The sequence below is a fragment of the Martes martes genome, assembly GCF_963455335.1.
Source record: "Martes martes genome assembly, chromosome: 11".
NCBI lineage: Eukaryota > Metazoa > Chordata > Mammalia > Carnivora > Mustelidae > Martes > Martes martes.
The window spans coordinates 99,993,437-100,012,917 of record NC_137899.1 but is presented as its reverse complement, the minus strand read 5'-3'; the positions used below and the strand labels follow the sequence as shown (position 1 = coordinate 100,012,917).

The following is a 19,481-nucleotide window of genomic DNA, read 5'->3' as shown; positions in this document are numbered from 1 at the left end:
CAGATTGCATGGAGCACTGGGTGTGGTGAAAAAACAATGAATACTGTTATGCTGAAAATTAAAAAAAATTAAAAAAAAATAAGATGTTTTCTTATGTTTCCTGTGTTTTGATCAAAATCACTTGAATCTGGGAGATATTATGCTAAATGATATAAGCCAGATACACAAAGGCAAATACTGTATGATCTCACTTTTATGTAAAATCTGAAAAAAAGATAAATTCATAGAACCAAAGAGTAGAATGATGGTTGCCAAAGGCTGGAGGGTGGAAGAAATGGGAAAATGCTGGTCAAAAGGTACAAACTTTCAGTTACGAGAGGAAAACGTTCCAGGGAATCTAATGTATAGCAATGGTGATTTTACTTAATAATACTGCACTGTAGGGGCGCCTGGGTGGCTCAGTGGATTAAAGCTTCTGCCTTCGGCTCAGATCATGATCCCAGTGTTCTGGGATCTAGCTCTGCATCAGGCTCTCTGCTCAACAGGGAGCCTGCTTCCCCCTCTCTCTCTGCCTGCCTCTATGCCTGCTTGTGATCTCTGTCTGTCAAATAAATATACAAAATCTTTAAAAATAATAATAATAATAATAATACTGCACTGTATACTTGAAATTTGCTAAAAGAATAGATCTTAAGTGTTCTCACTGTGTATGTGCACACAAATACACACATATACACAAAAACACACACATATACACAAAAAGTGTTAATTAACTTGACTGTGGTAATTATTTCACAATGTATTATCATATACCTTAAAAATTATTTTACCATATATTATTATACACCTTAAAAAATCGCATTGTACAAACTGTACAACATGTAAATATATGTAATTTGAATTTGTCAATCCTACCTCAAAAAAGCTGGAAAAACAAATTTTAAAACCCCCAAATAATTTTTAAAACACAGTTCTACGGCTCCCTTCTCCAAGGTTCTGATCTGAATGTGTTTAATGTGTTTAAGTATGTTGAACAAACACGTTATCCACCTGACCCTTTTAGCACTTTTCTTCCCCTTTACTACTTACTCCAAGCCAAAGGAAAAGCATAAATCTAAGTACCATTCTAAACAGAAATAAATATAATGGGATGTTTTATAAAAGCTGATTATTGTGACTTGGAAAATATTTTCACAGAAAGATAACCCACTCTGCAAAGTCAAGGTTACTCAGGGTTTGACTGAATTTTACAAGGTGAGTCTACTGTCAAAACTAAGGAGACCTGAAATCAATCACAACATAGAGGGGAAAAATACAAGGAAGGTGAAAAATATATTGAATACTAACTTACAGGCTTTAGTTTGACTTTATCATCAAAGAACAATGTTGTCCAAGACAGAATAAAAAGCCTTTTGAACCACTTAAATTAGCTTCATCTTGGACCACAGAACTTACTCACTAAAAATAAAACCAAGTTACAAGTACGTACTGACAGGCACTACCTGAGTGTCTCTATAACAACTTCTCGATGCACTACTGAACAGTGTTTACGTGTACGTGTGTGCATTATACATGGAAAATGCTAGCAGTGGCTGCTTTCCTCTTCTAAATTTTGTGTATCTTCTACATTTTTACAACCAAGCTATTTTAAAAATAAAGTAAAAAGGGACTGACATACTTCAGTGTTTATGCTGCTGATAAGAATAAGGTAGACATAATACAGAACTATTTCCCTTTTGTTAAAGCAAACATTAGTGCCCTCAGTTAACTTAGCTTTCTAAATTATTTTCTCAGTATTGCTACTTACACTAAGTTACTCATATATTTAATTGAATTTGGTAAACTACCTTTAAATACAGATGAAAACTGCCTTCTATGGACTCCGTTTGTATTTACAGGATGGATGAATGAACGTAGTCATATATCAGATTCCTTTGTTCTTTCTTTCCTTTATTTTTTAATAAACACAGTATAAATGAATATAAGTATAACTTTTAAAAATGTATGTGCACCTATATTTAACTTATAAATCTTTCTGACACTTGAGCAATGATAACTGATAAGATCATGGTTTCCACTCTGTGTATAGGAAAAATAAATATTTGGAACAGTAAGGTATTTTCATTAAAATATGCAAGACCAAGTTACCGACATGTTGAGATTTCCTATCAGTTTCCCTTAATTTGCACAGATTCTTAGCTAAATTAACAAAAATTTCTCAAGTCCAATTTTCTCATACTTAAGCAAATCTATTAAGGTAAATTAGTAATTGCATATTAGATTCCTTTCTTCTTTCTTCCTTTTAGTTTTTCATAAACATAGTTTAAATTAGATGAAAGTATCTTAGGGTCTTAAATTAGACCAGATTAAATTAGGAAGTGTTTATTGATCTCAATATTTATGGTCCTATTATTTCCATTATAATGGTTCCTGTCACATGGAAAACCACCAGGAATTTGGGTTTGTTCAGAGAATGTCAAGAGGGAGGGAGGCCTTCATACTTATATTTTTATGTTTTTAGTCATTAGAAAAGAATCATTAATCATAATAAAATCTAACGGGATGTTTTTCAACTGCGGTAAATATTTGTATGTGTATTTGTTTTATGTGTTTTTCTGGTCTCTCCAGATATTTTCTATTTGCTCTAAATCTCCCCAGGTGAGTTTATACTGGGAAGCAGTGATAAAATATGGTTGATCAATCATTTTGACTCCAAACATTCAGGGGAAAGCAAAACTAACAAACCAAAAACAGAAAAAGCAAATCTCTAGGTATACAATGGCTTTCGAGTTCAATAATTCAGACACACCTCTGATATCATGGTCCCTATATCTTCCTTGAATCCCTTTCTCAGTAATAGTCTATACAACCATGCCCTAAAGAAACACAAAGCCTATTTCATGAAAGGACGCATATCCTTCAGCAGGAAATATTCTGTTAGTGAACACCAGTTTAAAGGGCCACAATGTTAACTCCACAAACCTTCCCAGAGCACCTCTACTGTACCAGGTGCTCTTCCATATGCTAGAATAGAAGAACAGGCACAGCCTACGCCCTCAAAGAGCTGACAGCCTACAGGGAAATGACATGGACACAAACAGTGTAACGTGTTAGAAACCTTATCAAGTTTCTAATGGTGACCCAAGTGATCATGGAATATTTCGACATCAGAGTGAGCAGTCATGCAATTGAGAGTTTTTTTATTATGAACTTCCTCTCTCAGTATTTGGTACATTTGTACAAGCTGCTCAGTTAATGTTAATTTTCTCTATCTTCTAAGTAGTTCTTCACAAAATAAAAACATCTACTGCAAGGAACATCTAAAGACATTTGATGAAACCTTTGAGTATTTAAGAGTCCCCTGTCATGACTACTTTTTGTCTGCAACATCTCACTTTGCTATCCAAGCTTTCTTTGCATCATATTAATCAAAGAATATCCCAAAGTTGCTAAGTTTGTTCAATTAACAACAATATTACCCAAGCCTCAGTTTATTATACCACTGTGAAGTCAATTTTGAAAATCACCCTGCCAAACCAAGACAGTCAGTCTTCCCTCAGTTGATACATACATACATACATCTTTTCATTCCCCTTTGTACTTACCTCTTGTTGTTGTTCTTCCCAAAAATCTACATAAATTTAGAAATCACTTCGAGGTTTTGATTCAAGCAGCTGTGTATACCTTTAAAGTCATAATTAAATTAATTTATACTTGCTACTAATAGTAAAAGGTATTTGAATGTCCATAAAGTCACAGTACCAGGCACTCTTATGTCAGTAAAATAGACATTCTTTGTAAACATAAAATATTCACCTAATGTCCATGGTGCTATTAATGTGAACTAGCATGTATCAGCAAGAGAAGATCTTGGTGCTCTGAGACAGTCTCAACCAACTTTCTTCCTCGCCCACCCCTCACCCTCTGAGCCAGTTTTCAAGATTCTCTTATTCAATCAATACTCTGGGCAGGCAAGTAAGAATCTCACCAAGTCTGAATCCAAACATAACCTCGAGCACGCAACACCAACAAAACAAAAGCAATGTTAGCTGTGGAAATCCTAACAGCAGTTTCAGAAGCAAACAGCAAACCAAGTGCACGAACCTGAGGAGATATCTATTTGGCTCATCTTCGTCTGCGTGACATTGATGTGAACACCAACTTTGCTTTCCGTGAGGTCAATCTCCACATTGCCCAAATTATCTGCAAACTGACTGAAAAGCAGGAGACCATTTGGGTTCCAAGTCCTGAACTGGAAACTGACTGAAAACAGGTCCTGGTTAGGCCGTCCTGGCACCTCCAGGTAACTGGTAGCATTGAAAAAGACAGGCACTGTGTAGGGCTCCACACACGAGAAACTCAAATTTCCCTGGAAAACAAAAGAGCGTGTTTTGAGACAAATGCAAACAAAGCTAAAGACTATGGATGTCAGTGCAGAGCCTGAGCCCGTGCAAAACTCACAAACACAGCACCATGATTTGGGTTCAGCACCCAAACAGGCCAGCATCACTCTACTTGGATGGTGTGTCTAACAGGGCTCAGCAGCTGGCTGTCAAGATGAGGAATTAACAAGAACCATCTACCATGGAATCAACAGACTGACAGCCTGATGGGATGGGATGTGTCCCTGTGTGGTGGGCATGAGTGTGAACCTATGGACTTTCTAAAGAGGGCAGAAAGCTGACAATGCCTCAGCCAAGAAGGAGATGCCACCATCGTCTTCTGCATGGCCTATGTCCAGTGTTTATTCATATATTACTAGTCTCACTAGGAACTATGGTCATTTGGTTGTTATTTATTAATTGATAACATGGGATAAATATTCTTGGTTTTTATTCCCATACCTAATATATATGAATTAATATTAACTGGATAGCATCAGCATAATTGTGATTATTTCAGATTATTGTTATATTAAATTCCCCTGAAGTGTGCATACATTATAATGAATTCATGCCTCTGAAAATAGTAGTATGAATGTACAAAATGAAAACAAACTGTGATAACTGAAGCCTATTCCTTTCTTCTCACTCTCTCTCTATTCTGTTCCAAAAAAATTTGATTTTCCATTCAGACACACTAAATGTTGTATTCCAATGCATAAGAACCTTCCTTTTAAAAGGTCTGAAAACCTACGTTTGCTTCCAACTTCTTTTATCTCACCATAGTATTCTGAGCAAGACAATTTGTTCACATTTTCATCTGGTCCTTCAATTACTTATTTCACAACAACACGACACCACATGATATCTAGGTTTAGACCGACTGTTCTTCCATTTCAGCACATTAACCATCACAGCCAAGGCAGTCTTTCCCTCTGAATTAATATTCAAACTAAATTTGCATTGTAGCTTCACAGGTAATTATTTTTAACTACTTACTTTTACTGATGAAAAGAACTGCCTTTGCCTAATAATTAAGATGTTATAACTGACCTCATACCCGTGTTGTGGGGAATGTCTCCCAACAAAATTAAAGGTCCTTTCTGGGTAAAGGTGCTGACTCAGAAGTCAATGTATAATGAGGTATTGGTGGGGGTCATCAAGAAGACTCTGACTGCCAGTTAACCCGGGGGCAGGACTTGGGCAACTGGAGATTCCTCTGCTGTCCTCGAAATGTGTGTTCCCCACACCAAGACACAGGCTTGAGTTAGAGATGTGGTGTTGAAGCTAAGTGACCTGGTACTGAACTAGTGATAGCCTTCTGTATCCATAACTGAATCCAGGTAGGACCTCTACATAAACTTTTAAGACTTGGCAAGCAAGTGCAGAGATGTACTCATCTTGTGGCTACCCAGAACAATCCTAGAAGTTCCCTTGCTTATTAAACCTGCCACCTACCAATGTGGGGTGGTAGGTCTCTTTCTTCTGTCTCTTCCTGCCTCTGGATGCTGGTTGCAGATTATACCCAAGAAGGTGTCCAAGAGGCTGTAAACAAATATTAGGGAATGGGTGCGTGCATGGAGATGAGTGCAAGATGAGTGTTGAGTCACTTTCACTGAAATACAACCACCTGACATTTTTGAAAGCAAATTTCCTTCATAAATATTTGTCCTTGTACAGTTGCTTACAAAATGTCCCACTTTTCTCTAGTCTGTCTAAAATGTTAATATGTACATATATTTTTGTTTAAAAGTTTATTCTAGGTCTGCTCATTCTATTTCAACAAATATGATATAGATAATTTATGCTTTACTAAATATCTTTGTTATTCAAGCTAAAATAGCACTTACAACCACAATATATTTTGCAGTTAAAGTTGCTCTAGGATTGAGCCTCCATAGTAAAATTCTTCATAATTCAGGTGCCTAATGAATGCATCTCAGGACCAACTGGGAGGTTTAGGCAGAAATAACATTTTACCTCTTCTTAAAGGTGCAAAAAATAGAGAAAGTATTCTGATGATTTGGATTCTGTACCTTTTTATCTTAAGCAATGATTTCTGAGAAAACAAAAAGAGCTGGTGCCATTTTAGCCAAAGCTTAAAAGAGTGTATGTATTAATACTGCTCTAGGTAAGAAATAACATAGCATGTAAGGAGACAATGACCTCGGGAGTCATACACTGTGGACCCACTCACAATCAGTCATCTTGGAAAGTTATTTTTCCAGGCAAAATCTCAGGGTTTGTTGTTGTTGTTTTTTTTTTCATCTACAAAATGTGTATAGCATCTCTACTCACTTTGTAGTTCTGTTCTCAGATTGTCATAAGAGTAGTATTCCTAGCACAGTGCCTGCTGCCTATAAATGGAACTATTACTATTTTTCACTATAGCCAGTATATTTTATGAGATAATTTCAAAGTTCAACATTTTATTCAGTACAAATTTATTATTTTGAAGAAAAATAATTAAACAAAAATTTCATGTTAAATTATTATTTTATGCCTAATAATTTTCATACCCAGCCTGAACTCCTGTTCATTCATGAGGGGATTTCTATTTATCCAATCATTTTGTGAAAACCCTAGGCTCAAATGTGGGGCAACAGAACATCAGAGCTCCTTGGGAATACAATGCAAGCACTCCTAACATTATCTACTGTCAGTCGCTCTCAAATGTGGGTCTCTGGAATCCCAAACTCTCCCAAAAACAACACTTGTAGGTTGAAGTTAATTCCTGTTCTTGCACATCCATGGAGAACACATACTGAACTTTTCAGCTGTTATCTTTCAGTGATCCTAAGCAGTGTCATAGAGAGGCAGGTATGCTAGAGTGTTCTTCAATTTTTGCTCTCCTGTTTGAAATAGTTAAACCTAGGAACGACTCACAGCAGAGCTAGAAGAAGATCACTACTAAGTCTACGCCATGGCTTTCACTATCCAATGGTAGTCGATTCTTATTCAACTGCCTACACTTAGTATGTTTTGGGCTTTCACAAAAACTGTATTTATCTGGATGAATTATCTTTGGAAACAAAGAAATGAATATGGCAAAGTTTCTGGACATAACAATTTTAAAATATAGAATTAAATGACAGACAAGAAATGGAGAGTCATATATGATAAGACATCTGGAAACACGATGCTGCCAATTTATAGGCTGAACTGCAGGGACAAACGGACACCAAGGAATGCCTGAGCCATGTCCCTCTGACATGGGGAATCCAGAAACACTGGCTCAAAACCCTGTGCCCCATCTAAGTAAAACTTCACCATCTACTATAGGCTAATTACCTCAAAAACCATTATTTATTTTCAGAGTATATCCACTAGCTACTTTTTTAGGTTATTCTAAAGTTAGTTTTACACTGTGAGCCCAACATAAGCATGGTGGCAAATGCTATGACGACACTGTTGTTGTTCAACACTCCAGAAAAAAACAGAATTTCTTTGATTGTTCTATGAACCGCTATTTTGGAGTGAACAATCTTACCACATTTGAGGGCTCTAGTTTCTTCCTTCTTGCAAGATCAGTTATGTTGATACCATTGTAATTAATGCTTTCCATGCAGCCTTTGAAGTTCTTTCTACTGCTGGAACTTGGCTTCCCAGAGAAAGGTATGCCTCCAAAGGTTATCTTTGAGAAAAGAAAAAAATGTAAATATTCACACTGTATTTGACTTAAAAAATATTCACAATAAATTAAACAAAACTATTAATACAACCAAGATCAGTTATACAACCAATGTCTGTATATCTCTCCCAGAATATACAGACAATTTTTTCTGCCTCCAAAATCTGTTGCATATTAATTATGCTGTTATGGAAGTATACAACAGTATTATTAATTCTGTAAATCAGACTATTAACAAGAAAATAGCAATAATCTCTTGTAGCCACTCAAAAGCATTTCGTAAATTTTCCTGAAATGTTTTAAAAGATTTTATTCAGCAGCCTTCTTTTATTGCATAATATTAAAAACACATTTTTATGAATATCAAAGACATACTACTAATAAATGCTTCTAGTCATCATGAGATAAACTAGTACTAATGTAATACAATGATATACCCTATGTACTATGCAGACTTATTTTAATCTAAATGACCATTAAAGTCAAATAGTCACTAGACTAATTTTTAATATAGAAAATAGTTCAAAAAGTCTCATTACTACATTGTTTAAGAATATATTAGGAGATGGGGGCTGTTATTTGAGCACTACAGGCTTAGAGATATCATAGGTCTTCTGAATCCAAAGGAATAAGGTGGATGCCCTTTACTGTGATTCTCTGTCTACTATCACCTATAAAAAGAGAGTATGTCTTTTTCCTTATATCTTTGGCCAAATTACAGTACTATAGTGTCAGTTTCCTATAATACAAAATTATACTTAATATACATATTGCCATAATGACATTTACTGCTAATAGTGAAGCGGTGGTAAATAAATCTAAATGCTAACCAGAGCTGCAATACCAAGATATATAAACCAGATGTTATTTCTTTTAATTATTATTCAATGTTACCATTATCAACTTTTCCTATAAAGCTTTGAAAACGAAAGCAATAGTTAACACATTTTTGAATATTGAGACTTCATATTTGAAACATATGCACAGATCTTTGTGTTCTAGGAGGCCATTAGCAAATTATGTTCTTTTATTTAGTGTCATGGCATTTTAGATGCTTAGTTTTTGTGAAAAAAAGCACAAATCAATGATAGTTTATGAGATAATATAAAATAATAAAAGACCTCACTTAAAATAAAATTTGTTAATAATGGTCAGTTGAATATGTATTATTTGCCATAGAGTTTATATATGAAAGAAGAGAAAACTGAAAATAAATATATAAAAAAGAATTAAGAAATGACAAAAAGAAAATTATACAGTAATCTAAAATAGTAGAATTATTAGGGAAATATTTTCAAGGGGCACTAAAATGAACTTATTAGGTACTGAATAAGTATACATAATACCAAAGTTGGGAATTACTGATAATTTATAATTATGTGGAGTGCTTTATTTCCTGCCTACAATTCATTTTACCAATTCTTTCCCAGTTGATGGTAATAAAAATCTATGCTTAACAACATGCAGCATCAAATTTTACACATTATTACTAAATACCAGTTTAAACATACTGTCTCATTCTTTCTCCATGTGCTGTCGGGATGATGATTAAACACTCCTATGTTTCCCTGCTTTCAGCAACCCTCAGCACAAGTCCTACATCACTCTCAGAGGTGCCCTAGTGAAGCAACACAGGCTCGGTTTACCAGATTTCCTGACAACTAAGAGATGTGGGTTCAAATCCCAACTCCTAATGTAACTAATCCTATGAAAATAGGTTGCTGCTTCTTCTGATTATGTATTCTCATCAGTAAAATGAAGTATCTGGACCACAAAATATTTTCTGAAGTTGTAATTAGTCAGAAAGGAAAAAAAAAATTTTGAAATTGTTAGATTACTCACGAGATACTCATATAACTCATACAACTGGCTTATTAATGATATTATCATTCAATAACGGCCCTGAGTTTAATGAAATAATCATGTTGACTATTTTGTTAGCTACCAAGAGTTTACAAAATGTGGCAGAGATGGCTAGATACTTCTAAATGTCCTTTTTCCCTACCTTCTTTAGGAAAACAAGAATGATTTTCAGCCGTGCACACTGCAGCCAGTATACCACATTTACCAACCTCTCTGAATCAAGTTTTGGTCTTGCAAGATTAAAGTAGTAAGACTGTGTGACCCCAAAAACTATAATGAAAAGGGGAAGGGAGCACAACCTTCTTTACTCTTCCTTCCCACTGGAATGCAGGACGGAATGTGAACAGTCATCTGGGGAGTGATTTGCGACGGGGCTGGAGCCGCAGCAAGGTAAAAGGAGACTGGAGTCTTAATGACCATGATGCTGCCATTTGAGCCTAGGGCTCCCCGCCTACAATTACTTTTTATATGGGGGAGAATAAACAGGCATCTGTTACATGTGGTCTAATTAATCGTAACTGATACATATGGTGATTTCTATTACTTCCTATTACCTCCTCATATAATAATGTTATGACAAATGTGCTATTACATTAATTTTCCAAAAGGGGACTATAATGTGTCCACTGTCACACAACCAGTGAGGAGCAAAGAGGGACTCAAACCCAGGACTTGTGTTCCAGTTTGAGCCATGCGATGGATTCTCTACAGTCCTCCCTAGTTTCTTTCTAAAATCCTAGCCTAGTTCTACAACTATCAAGGGGCATTCATTCCTCTACCTCCCAAGCAGAAATGTATTGCAAAGGCAATGGCATAACATCCACAGGGTCTATTCTGGAATTTAGCTGAAGAAAAGAGAGAAGCCAGACCAAACATCAGTGTGCGGTTCTGCCCTTTGGCTGAGAAGAAGGATGTGTATCTGTTTACCTTTGTACTCTTCTCAGGGCACCATGCAGCTAGTAGCTTGCCTGCCCATGGCGTTTGGCACACTTTGCAGTATAATTGGGCTCCAGGAGGTGATAAGGTGAACTCTTCAGCCACCTTCCACAAAAGATGCCCATACTGAGTTAACCTGTTTTCTACTGCTTGTTTCTACTTGTTTTCTACTGCTTGTTTTCTACTGCTTCTTTCATGATGTACATCTCTAGGAATAGTGCTAGGTATTAACTTACCCCTATGGTGTGCTGAATCCTGCTCATACCAGCTCATGAGAACAGACAGTTCAACAGAGCCATTGTTAAAGACAAATTACATAGTTTCAAATTACATTACGTAAGTAGTAACTACCAGGAACTCATCTCTTGTATTTTCATTAGTATGTACAATCTTGAGATTACTTGTATGTCTATATATGATGGCAATACCCTATCACAGTGTGGTATAATACATTTGGTCTTTGTTCCCAGTTCCTGGTACAGAGCCCCTAAAACCCTAGGAATGTCCTGGGCGATAGGAATGTTTTCAGTTATTCATAACAAGCCTCCTTTGGGGTCTGGGTCTAGTTACAACATGGACGAGTCAGAGAGGTGTGTGTGAAAACACGAGGGACTGACTCAACTCAACAGACTCAGGATTCGTTATCAGCAAATATGACTTTCTTCCCAGTGTCTCCCTCTAACAATATCTCAGGCGCTGTCATCTACAGCTGAGGTTCTCTAAGGTGGTATGTATATTCATGGGCTTCAAAGTGTCCATGAAACTGCTGACCCTGAGTGTGTGCATGAATATTCATGAATTCCATCACAAACTCAATACAGTCTACGACCCCAAATTTTTAATTCTGTTTTTTGAAAATTGGAATTGTGTTTGCCCATTGCTAATGTTCCAGGATCTCTCATCTGTCCTATGGTACTTCAAAGTTTATTAATGGAAGATGAATAATTCATCTTTAAGTTTTCTCTCATACAGTGGGAGATAAGTCACCTAAGCCAAGAAATGTACTAATTTAGAAAAAAATAAAACTACTGGGACTTTCATATTCTTTCCCTTGGAACAATCATTATGCTTTAAGGAGATATTTTGGGAGGTACAGTTCTTTTTTTTTTTTTTTAATTTATTTTCAGCGTAACAGTATTCATTGTTTTTTCACCACACCCAGTGCTCCATGCAATCTGTGCCCTCCCTAATACCCACCACCTGATTCCCCCAACCTCCCATCCCCCGCCCCTTCAAAACCCTCAGGTTGTTTTTCAGAGTCCATAGTCTCTCATGGTTCACCTCCCCTTCCAATTGGTACAGTTATTTTCTGATAAGTTTAAATTTATTTTAATGTTAATAAGATCTCAATATCAGAGTTTATATAGCATAATCTATTTTAAATTCCTATTTAGGAATATATATAATATATTCACCTCACAGAAAATTTAGAAATTATTTAAGTATATGAAGAAAATAAACATAGTTGTAAATCCTTTTTCAATTATCTTATCATGAGCCTATTTCATATTTTTAAAAATTCATATAAGATACTGATTAACACATATACATGTGTGTGTATGTATACAAACAACTTCAAAACTGGGGACAAGTCACACTGAGTTTGCACAGGAAATTCATAGGGTCACAGCCACCATACACTTTCTATTTTTAAAGGATATGCAAAATATCTGACACGTTCTGGGCATTATGGGAAACACTAGCTTGAGCTAGCTCACCATTCCAACAACCTGCTACACTGCTTTTAATGATTTCCTGTCCTAGTGAAGGTGGGGTTTTTTCATCATTTCTCTCATCAAAACAGTGTCACATAAAAGTAAAAGTGGAAGAGAAGACGAAGATGGCAGTCAAATCGGATTCCAAAATCGGAGGAGTTGTACCATGCTGGGACACTCATCCCAACAGTAATCACTGTTATTTTAAGAACTAAATAAAATATATTTTTCATTTATTTTATCTGTATTTTTTAATAGCTACCAAGCCATTAGGACATAAACATTTATTAAGTTGTCTGGCTCTAACTGTTACAGAATGGTCTAGGACAGCTGTGGAAAAATTAGTAACACCCTGAGGGTTCCATGAAGTAAGAAAGTTTAGAAACCCCTTGCTCACTAATATTTCATCCTATTTATTTTCCTGCTATGCTCTTTTTGTTCATTTAGTGTTATCCCTTTTCTCTTGGAATATATAACACTGTGATGAACATCTTGCAGAACCCTTATCTCTATATTTGATTAACATTTTTGGTGGGTATTTTAAGGTTGAACTGCTCTCTAAATAATTTATTAAAAAACCTGAAATGCCTATCTGTTTAATACAGGAATATACAGTTTTTAGGGGACCAATATGATTATTTTTTGACCTTTGATCATTTGGAGGATAAAATACGTCCTTTTATTTATGGACAACCTCTTAAAATATTCTATATTTTACTTTATTTCTTCTATGATAATTATATCTGAGAAAATAGAACCCGACAAAAGAACTATCTATAGTCATGAAGTCATAAACTTGACAATATAAATCAGAACTCAGGATTTCTTAGTCAATATTTTGTAACAAATATTAGGCAATGCTGTATTTATATTATCTATCCTCAAGAATAATATAAGATTTATATCATAATTAGCTACCAACTTATATTCGTTCTGGACTTAATAAATTGCCCCGTTGACATGATAAATGGTCTGTTCCCTTTAAATTATTACTTTGGTACCAAGATTTTTAAAATATTTCAAATACTCATAATTACAAACTTAGAAATGAATAAAATGACAGTGTTAATAGATTAGGCCCTCAAATTGAAAGATAGTTTTTCTTTGGAGAATAAAACAAATGGGGCGGGCAGGCAGGCATGTGACTGACAAGAACACAAAGACCCAGTAGGAGACTGAGGCAGCCACTCAAGATGGAGGACAACAACGCATCCTCCAGCTCACCTCGTAGTCCAGGTCCAGGTAGTCGAACTCTCCATTGGTGCGGAAGTGCTGCATGCCCCTGTCCAGGGTGAGGTTAATGCTCCGGCCCTGGCGCTCAATGACCACAGAGTGCCAGTGGTGATCATCCAGCAGACTTCCAGTCGTCACGGACGTGTGGCCATAGATGGGGCCGAGCTGGTTGCTTCCTGAGCCATGGAATGAACAGAAACAAGGCAGTGACACAGTGACACAGCTACTCTGTGCAGCAGCCAGCCTTCCATCACAGCCATGGGCTGGCACTCCACTCAAGTTCTGTCCACTGACGCTAGCATGGGGGAACCAGCACGTAATTATACTTAACAATAGGTTCATATTCAAAATACATAAAAGCTATTAAAGATGGAAAACATGTCCTTTAAAAAAAAAGAAAAAAAGAGTATGAGTTTTTTTTTTTTCACTGTGCCATGAATTCTGCTAAATTTGACAGGGTCCTTACAAAGTCAGTGTCCCATGGTTCTGGAGCCCAGTGCCTGGATTCTCAGGCTGACTCCACAATTGGCTTGCCCTATGATCACGGGCAAGCAGGCAGCTTCTGTGAGCTTACGGTGCCTCATACAGGAAATGGAGAAAATCAGGGTACCAGCTTTACAGGGTTGCTATGATGATTAAAGTAATTAGCACATGCAAAGAACTTAACCAACTTCTTGGCATATAGTGAACATTAGCTAAAAGTTACCTGTTAACAGGCTTTCATTGTTGCTATTATTTTTATTATTGGTCAAAAAAACACAGCATGACACTTTCCAGTATTCACTGACTCCAAAAGCAATAATTTTAACCACAATGTAATATTTAATGGCATGGAAAATTAAGTTATATTTTAAAACAAAAACTTGCAAAAGTATGTATGAAGCATTAATCTAGCTTTGGAAATAGATTTCCACGGCAACAAGACTATAAATGAGAGTGAAAGGTTGTGAGAATCCAAAATGTTTACTAAGGTCATTTCTGGAAAGTGTTTACATGTTTTATACTATCTTCTATTTTGTCTAATCAAGTATTGCTTTTCATGGTCAAGTAAAATTAAGTGCTACAAAAATGCAACATGGTTTCAGAATAAATAGTATCACAGAAACAGGAGAAATACACAATTGATTAAAGCACTGAATTATTTCCTCTTTTTTTTTTTTTTTTCCACATTTAGGATGCCAATGATGCCTATACCTGACATTTTCTATGTCTTTCCTCGATCAGATTTTCTTTCCTTCTGGTGATGAAACCAAATGTGCCTGTGATTGGGACTGTGATTATGACTGTCTGTTTACTGTGGCAGTGGGGGCAGAGAGGAAGGGAGAAAAGTAGGAATAAGTCTAAATGAAAGTATACACTCTATTTTACGACTTTAAGTTACTTTAAATGACTAGAACACAGAGTAGCAGCTAGATATGCCTGATATTGAGGTAATGGCATTTAAAAAGGCACAGTGGACATATGAGTGAGTGCATTTCCATGACTGTCATAAATTCCAATCAGTCAATAAAAGTCTGTAAGTCAACTGCTTTCCAGCGAAACGGTAATGACCTTTCTCTGAGGTCAGAGGGTCAGACACTAGTTTCAGAACAGTAATGTCATACCTATAGAAAGTACAGTGGCTTTTAAAAGGTTCCTCTATGTGTTTCACTTTAAAAAAAAAAAAAAAGGAGAAAGGTCTGAGAGAAAGTAAACAGCCTTAGATATAATTCAATCGCTCTGAGTGTGTGTGCATATTTTTTGTATGCATATTTTTAAAAAGTACTTACATTTTGTTTTCTGATATCTACCCCCCAAGCCTCCTATTTCTCCTTATCATCTATTAAGAATCATTCAAAAATGATTTAGGGCTATTTTCTCCCAGGCAATACATGAATACATATACTAATTATAAGTAGAGAATTTTATGAAGAATTAATAGGTACAACATTAATCACTCATTTCCACCAGTAAACATAGTTTGGTCTATTTCCTTCCAATTTTTTTTCCTACAAATATATTTAATTATATACATATACAGTTATGTGTGTATATATAATCAATATAAAATACTGAGATATTTATAATATTTTATACTACAGTTTTAATTCAATGTTTTATAGTATTTTCTATAGTATTAAAATTATTCACAGACATTTTAAATGCATTATCAACATATTTCTATATGCTTAGCTTTTTTTTTCCCCCAATTTTTGACATTGTGATCAATATTGCCAAGTATATCCTTGGACTTAAATCCTATAGCCATTTCTCATTATTTCCTTATGATTATTGGGCCAAAATATACAGGCAATTTTTAGATATCTGAAGATACTGTCAAATTGTTTTCCTAAAAATATTTTCTGATGCAAAGAGCAGTACAAAGAATCTTTTTATTGTACATTAATTTCATAGATAGTGCAGTTGAGCATCTCATGTTCATAGAATATTTACAATTTTTCTTCTATGCATTACCTTTTATGTCCTATGCTTACATTTTCTCTTAAAGTTCTATATTCTTAGGGAGTGGTATAAATTTTTACTCATGAATGACATTAAACTTCCATATTTAACATTTGTGTTTTTCAAGTTTCACATTCATTATGATTTTAATGTAAAGAATCCAGTATTTTTGTGTAATTAAGTGATCCAGCTTTTTGTGTGATTTTCTTCTTCATTTTTTTCTTATAGAAGCTATTATTTCTATCAGATTTGAAATGAGTACAGTTTTATAATAAAGGGTAAATATTTACAAATACTGTATTAAGTATTGCCAACAAAAAAAAAAACCTAATAGAAACTGCATTTTTTAGTATAATACTGATTTTCAAAGTAATAAAATTTAATACATAGAACACAAGCCATATTCAGGAATGTCTGGACTACTCAGACTGATTAGCAAGTCAAAAAGGCAGGATCTGTTTTTGTATTTTTTTTTTAAGATTTTATTTATTTATTTGAGAGAGAGAGAGACAGTGAGAGAGGGAACACAAGCAGGGGGAGTGGGAGAGAGAGAAGCAGGCTTCCTGCAGAGGGGCTGGATGCAGGGCTTGATACCAGGACCCTGGGATCATGACCTGAGCCAAAGGCAGATGCTGAACGACTAAGCCACCCAGGCACCCAATATTTCAGAACACTGAAAGTATTCTTATTTTCAGTTTTGTGGCTTTCTACTGGGATGCATTTAACATGTGAACTTTAGCTATTAATATATTTTAGATATAGTATTTTTGTAGAATTCTGTTATTATTTACAACAAAAAAATTAATGGAAGTTGTGATGCCCTCCAAAAACTTCTTGCATAAATCCTGACATTTTTAGCCAAGCAAAGACTTAAAAATGCTTAAAAACCAAAAAAAATCCCAAAACAAAATGGGAACTCATTCAAGTTCAACTCATTCTCCAGCCAATACTTTATTTCTCTGATTCCTGATTCTCTGATTTCTGGTTAGATTTTGTTTGAAAATTCAGTTCCACATTTCTCACCTTTTCTTAACCCATGTCAATAAAACCACCGTCCTTTCTATTCCACTAAGAGAAAAAATAACAGTAACCTCTACAGGGCCCCAGCCAATATTCACCTGCCTGTCTCCATCTTAGGTGAATTCAATACAACAGCCACCTCTTTTCTTTCCCTGGTCTCTGATACCACATGCTCTAATTCCCTCCTGCTCATTCCCCTAAGTCTCCAGGTAACACCTCCTCTCAATCTCACTCACACACATAACTCCCTAATAGGAATCTCAACACTGATGTCTAATAAGCAACTAAAATGCACCATGTCCATTTTAGACCTCCTCTATTATAGTAAACTAATAATCTTTTATTAGAAGAAGCTCTGTAGAGAAAATATAGAGTCACCTCTACTTCTGAAAATGGCACTGAAGTCCCTTAGGTATTCAGGAATTATCTTTTACTTATTCTCTTTCTTTCTCATTACAAATCATGCTGAACTTAGCACTAAAATCATCTCCCAACTAGACCTCCTTCCCTGCCTCTCCACTGACAGCCACCTCTGCAAACCAGGGCCATCTCTCACTTCCCTTATACTGAAGTCTGGCTTTGATTCTCAAGCAAATGCAAGCATTTTCTTTTCTAGGAATCTCAATACACTTTTAAAAATAAGATCGTTGATACCATATAGTTAAAAGCCTACCAACAGCTTCTCTTTCTTAAATAATAATAAACCCTTTACCATGCCATACAGGATCTTACAGGACTCGAACAATCCCCAACTTACAGATCTTGTCTTCTTTCCCACTGACTCACTTCATCTACCCACAGCAGCCTCCTTCCTAATTCCCTGAGTATGCCAGATCTTTGTCCAGAGTGACTGCTCCCTTGCTCTTCTCCTCAATATTCTCATGGCCAGTTCTAGTCATAACTGAGATCTCAGCTTGTGTGTCGTCTTGGGGAGAATGTTCCTCAATGCATAATCTAATGTGGACCTTTCTTGTCTCTGCAGTATCCTTTAACATTTTAGCTTATTTAATTGATTTCAAACTACCCATCATTATTTGAAGTCATCGCTTTTAAGTTGTTTGAAAATAATAATGGATAATATAATGTCTGACTCCTCCACTAGGTCATAAACTTCATGAACTCAAGGACCCTCTCTATTTGTTCACCACTGTCTCAGATATTAGTATAGTACCTTGCTTAGGATGAACACATAACAATTATTTTTTAATGAATAAGTATATATGGATCAAAATGCATTAAACCACTATGGATTAAAGATGAATTTATAAGATAACAAGAACTGCTTTTTTATAATTTACACTTTAAGGATTAAGCAACATTAGCATTTTACTAATGGGAAGATTCATAAATGGTGCCAAAAGTCAGAACATACCTAGGTTTAAGCTGAAGACCAGCTTGGCTTTTTTCAGTTCCAGGGTAATGTAATCCCCTTGCTGTCCTTCCCCATGCAAGATCACCCCTTCACTTTCAGAGGTTTTAAATTTCAAAGCAATGACATCTTTCAGGGTCTTCATCTTCTTGTTTCTGAATCTATATGGCAACACAACGTGGCCATCAAAGTTGATAACATCAGCCCCTAAAAGAAGAAACGAATAACATTTTATTTTAGTTCCTGTATGTCAGCATTCAGTGTGAAATACACCCACTGCCAATGGGTGTCTCCACAGAATAAATGATAAAGAAGTAGTTTTTCCTGAAAAATCTGGAGTCCTGTGTTCTTGTTCTAGTTCTTCTTTTGATTTGTGTGTTCTGAAATAAATTTTATGGAAATATTCATAAAAAATGATCAAAGAAAACTTCATTAGTATCAAATCTTACTTTAATCATAATACTAACAACATAAATTCCATTAACTACTTATATGCTTCGAATTTTAACTTGGCAGTCTAGAGTTTACTTGAAAGAAGTAAAACTTTTAATCCTTGACAATCAACAAGATTTTAATATTTTCCTTCTTAAATGGGGCTAATTACTCATGATTTCTAAATACACATTTTGCTCACAAATTTTTTTTTTTGACAAAAGAACACAGGATCCTGGAATGCCGGGTTTGATGGTATCCTCACTTTTCTAATGGTTTTAATAGTCTCCTCCAATTTCAATAAACACTATGGCAGTACATTGCGGCTAAGTGAACTACAAGAACCTTCTTGCTATTTGCTCTTGGACCTCATATCTGACTCAAATTTCTTATTAGCCTCTTGTCTTTGGAAAGGCTGCCCATGGTTTTGACTACACTGAACAAAGACATCTTCACCCATATACATTATTAGAACAAATACACTATGACTAGACTAACTCTAATTTTAATTTTAATTT

The 19,481-nt window shown here is 35.5% G+C and overlaps 1 protein-coding gene across 1 annotated transcript in view; it reads right to left on the bottom strand.

Annotated features, from left to right (window-relative positions):
* CNTNAP2 (contactin associated protein 2) overlaps positions 1 to 19,481 on the bottom strand; it is a gene marked incomplete at both ends in the record, with an annotated part of 1,866,690 nt that overhangs the window by 963,774 nt on the left and 883,435 nt on the right. Inside the window, 4 exon segments of the mRNA XM_080819035.1 lie at positions 4,045 to 4,309; positions 7,813 to 7,956; positions 13,692 to 13,876; positions 18,535 to 18,738. Of these exon segments, the coding sequence (XP_080675161.1) occupies positions 4,045 to 4,309; positions 7,813 to 7,956; positions 13,692 to 13,876; positions 18,535 to 18,738 (798 nt within the window).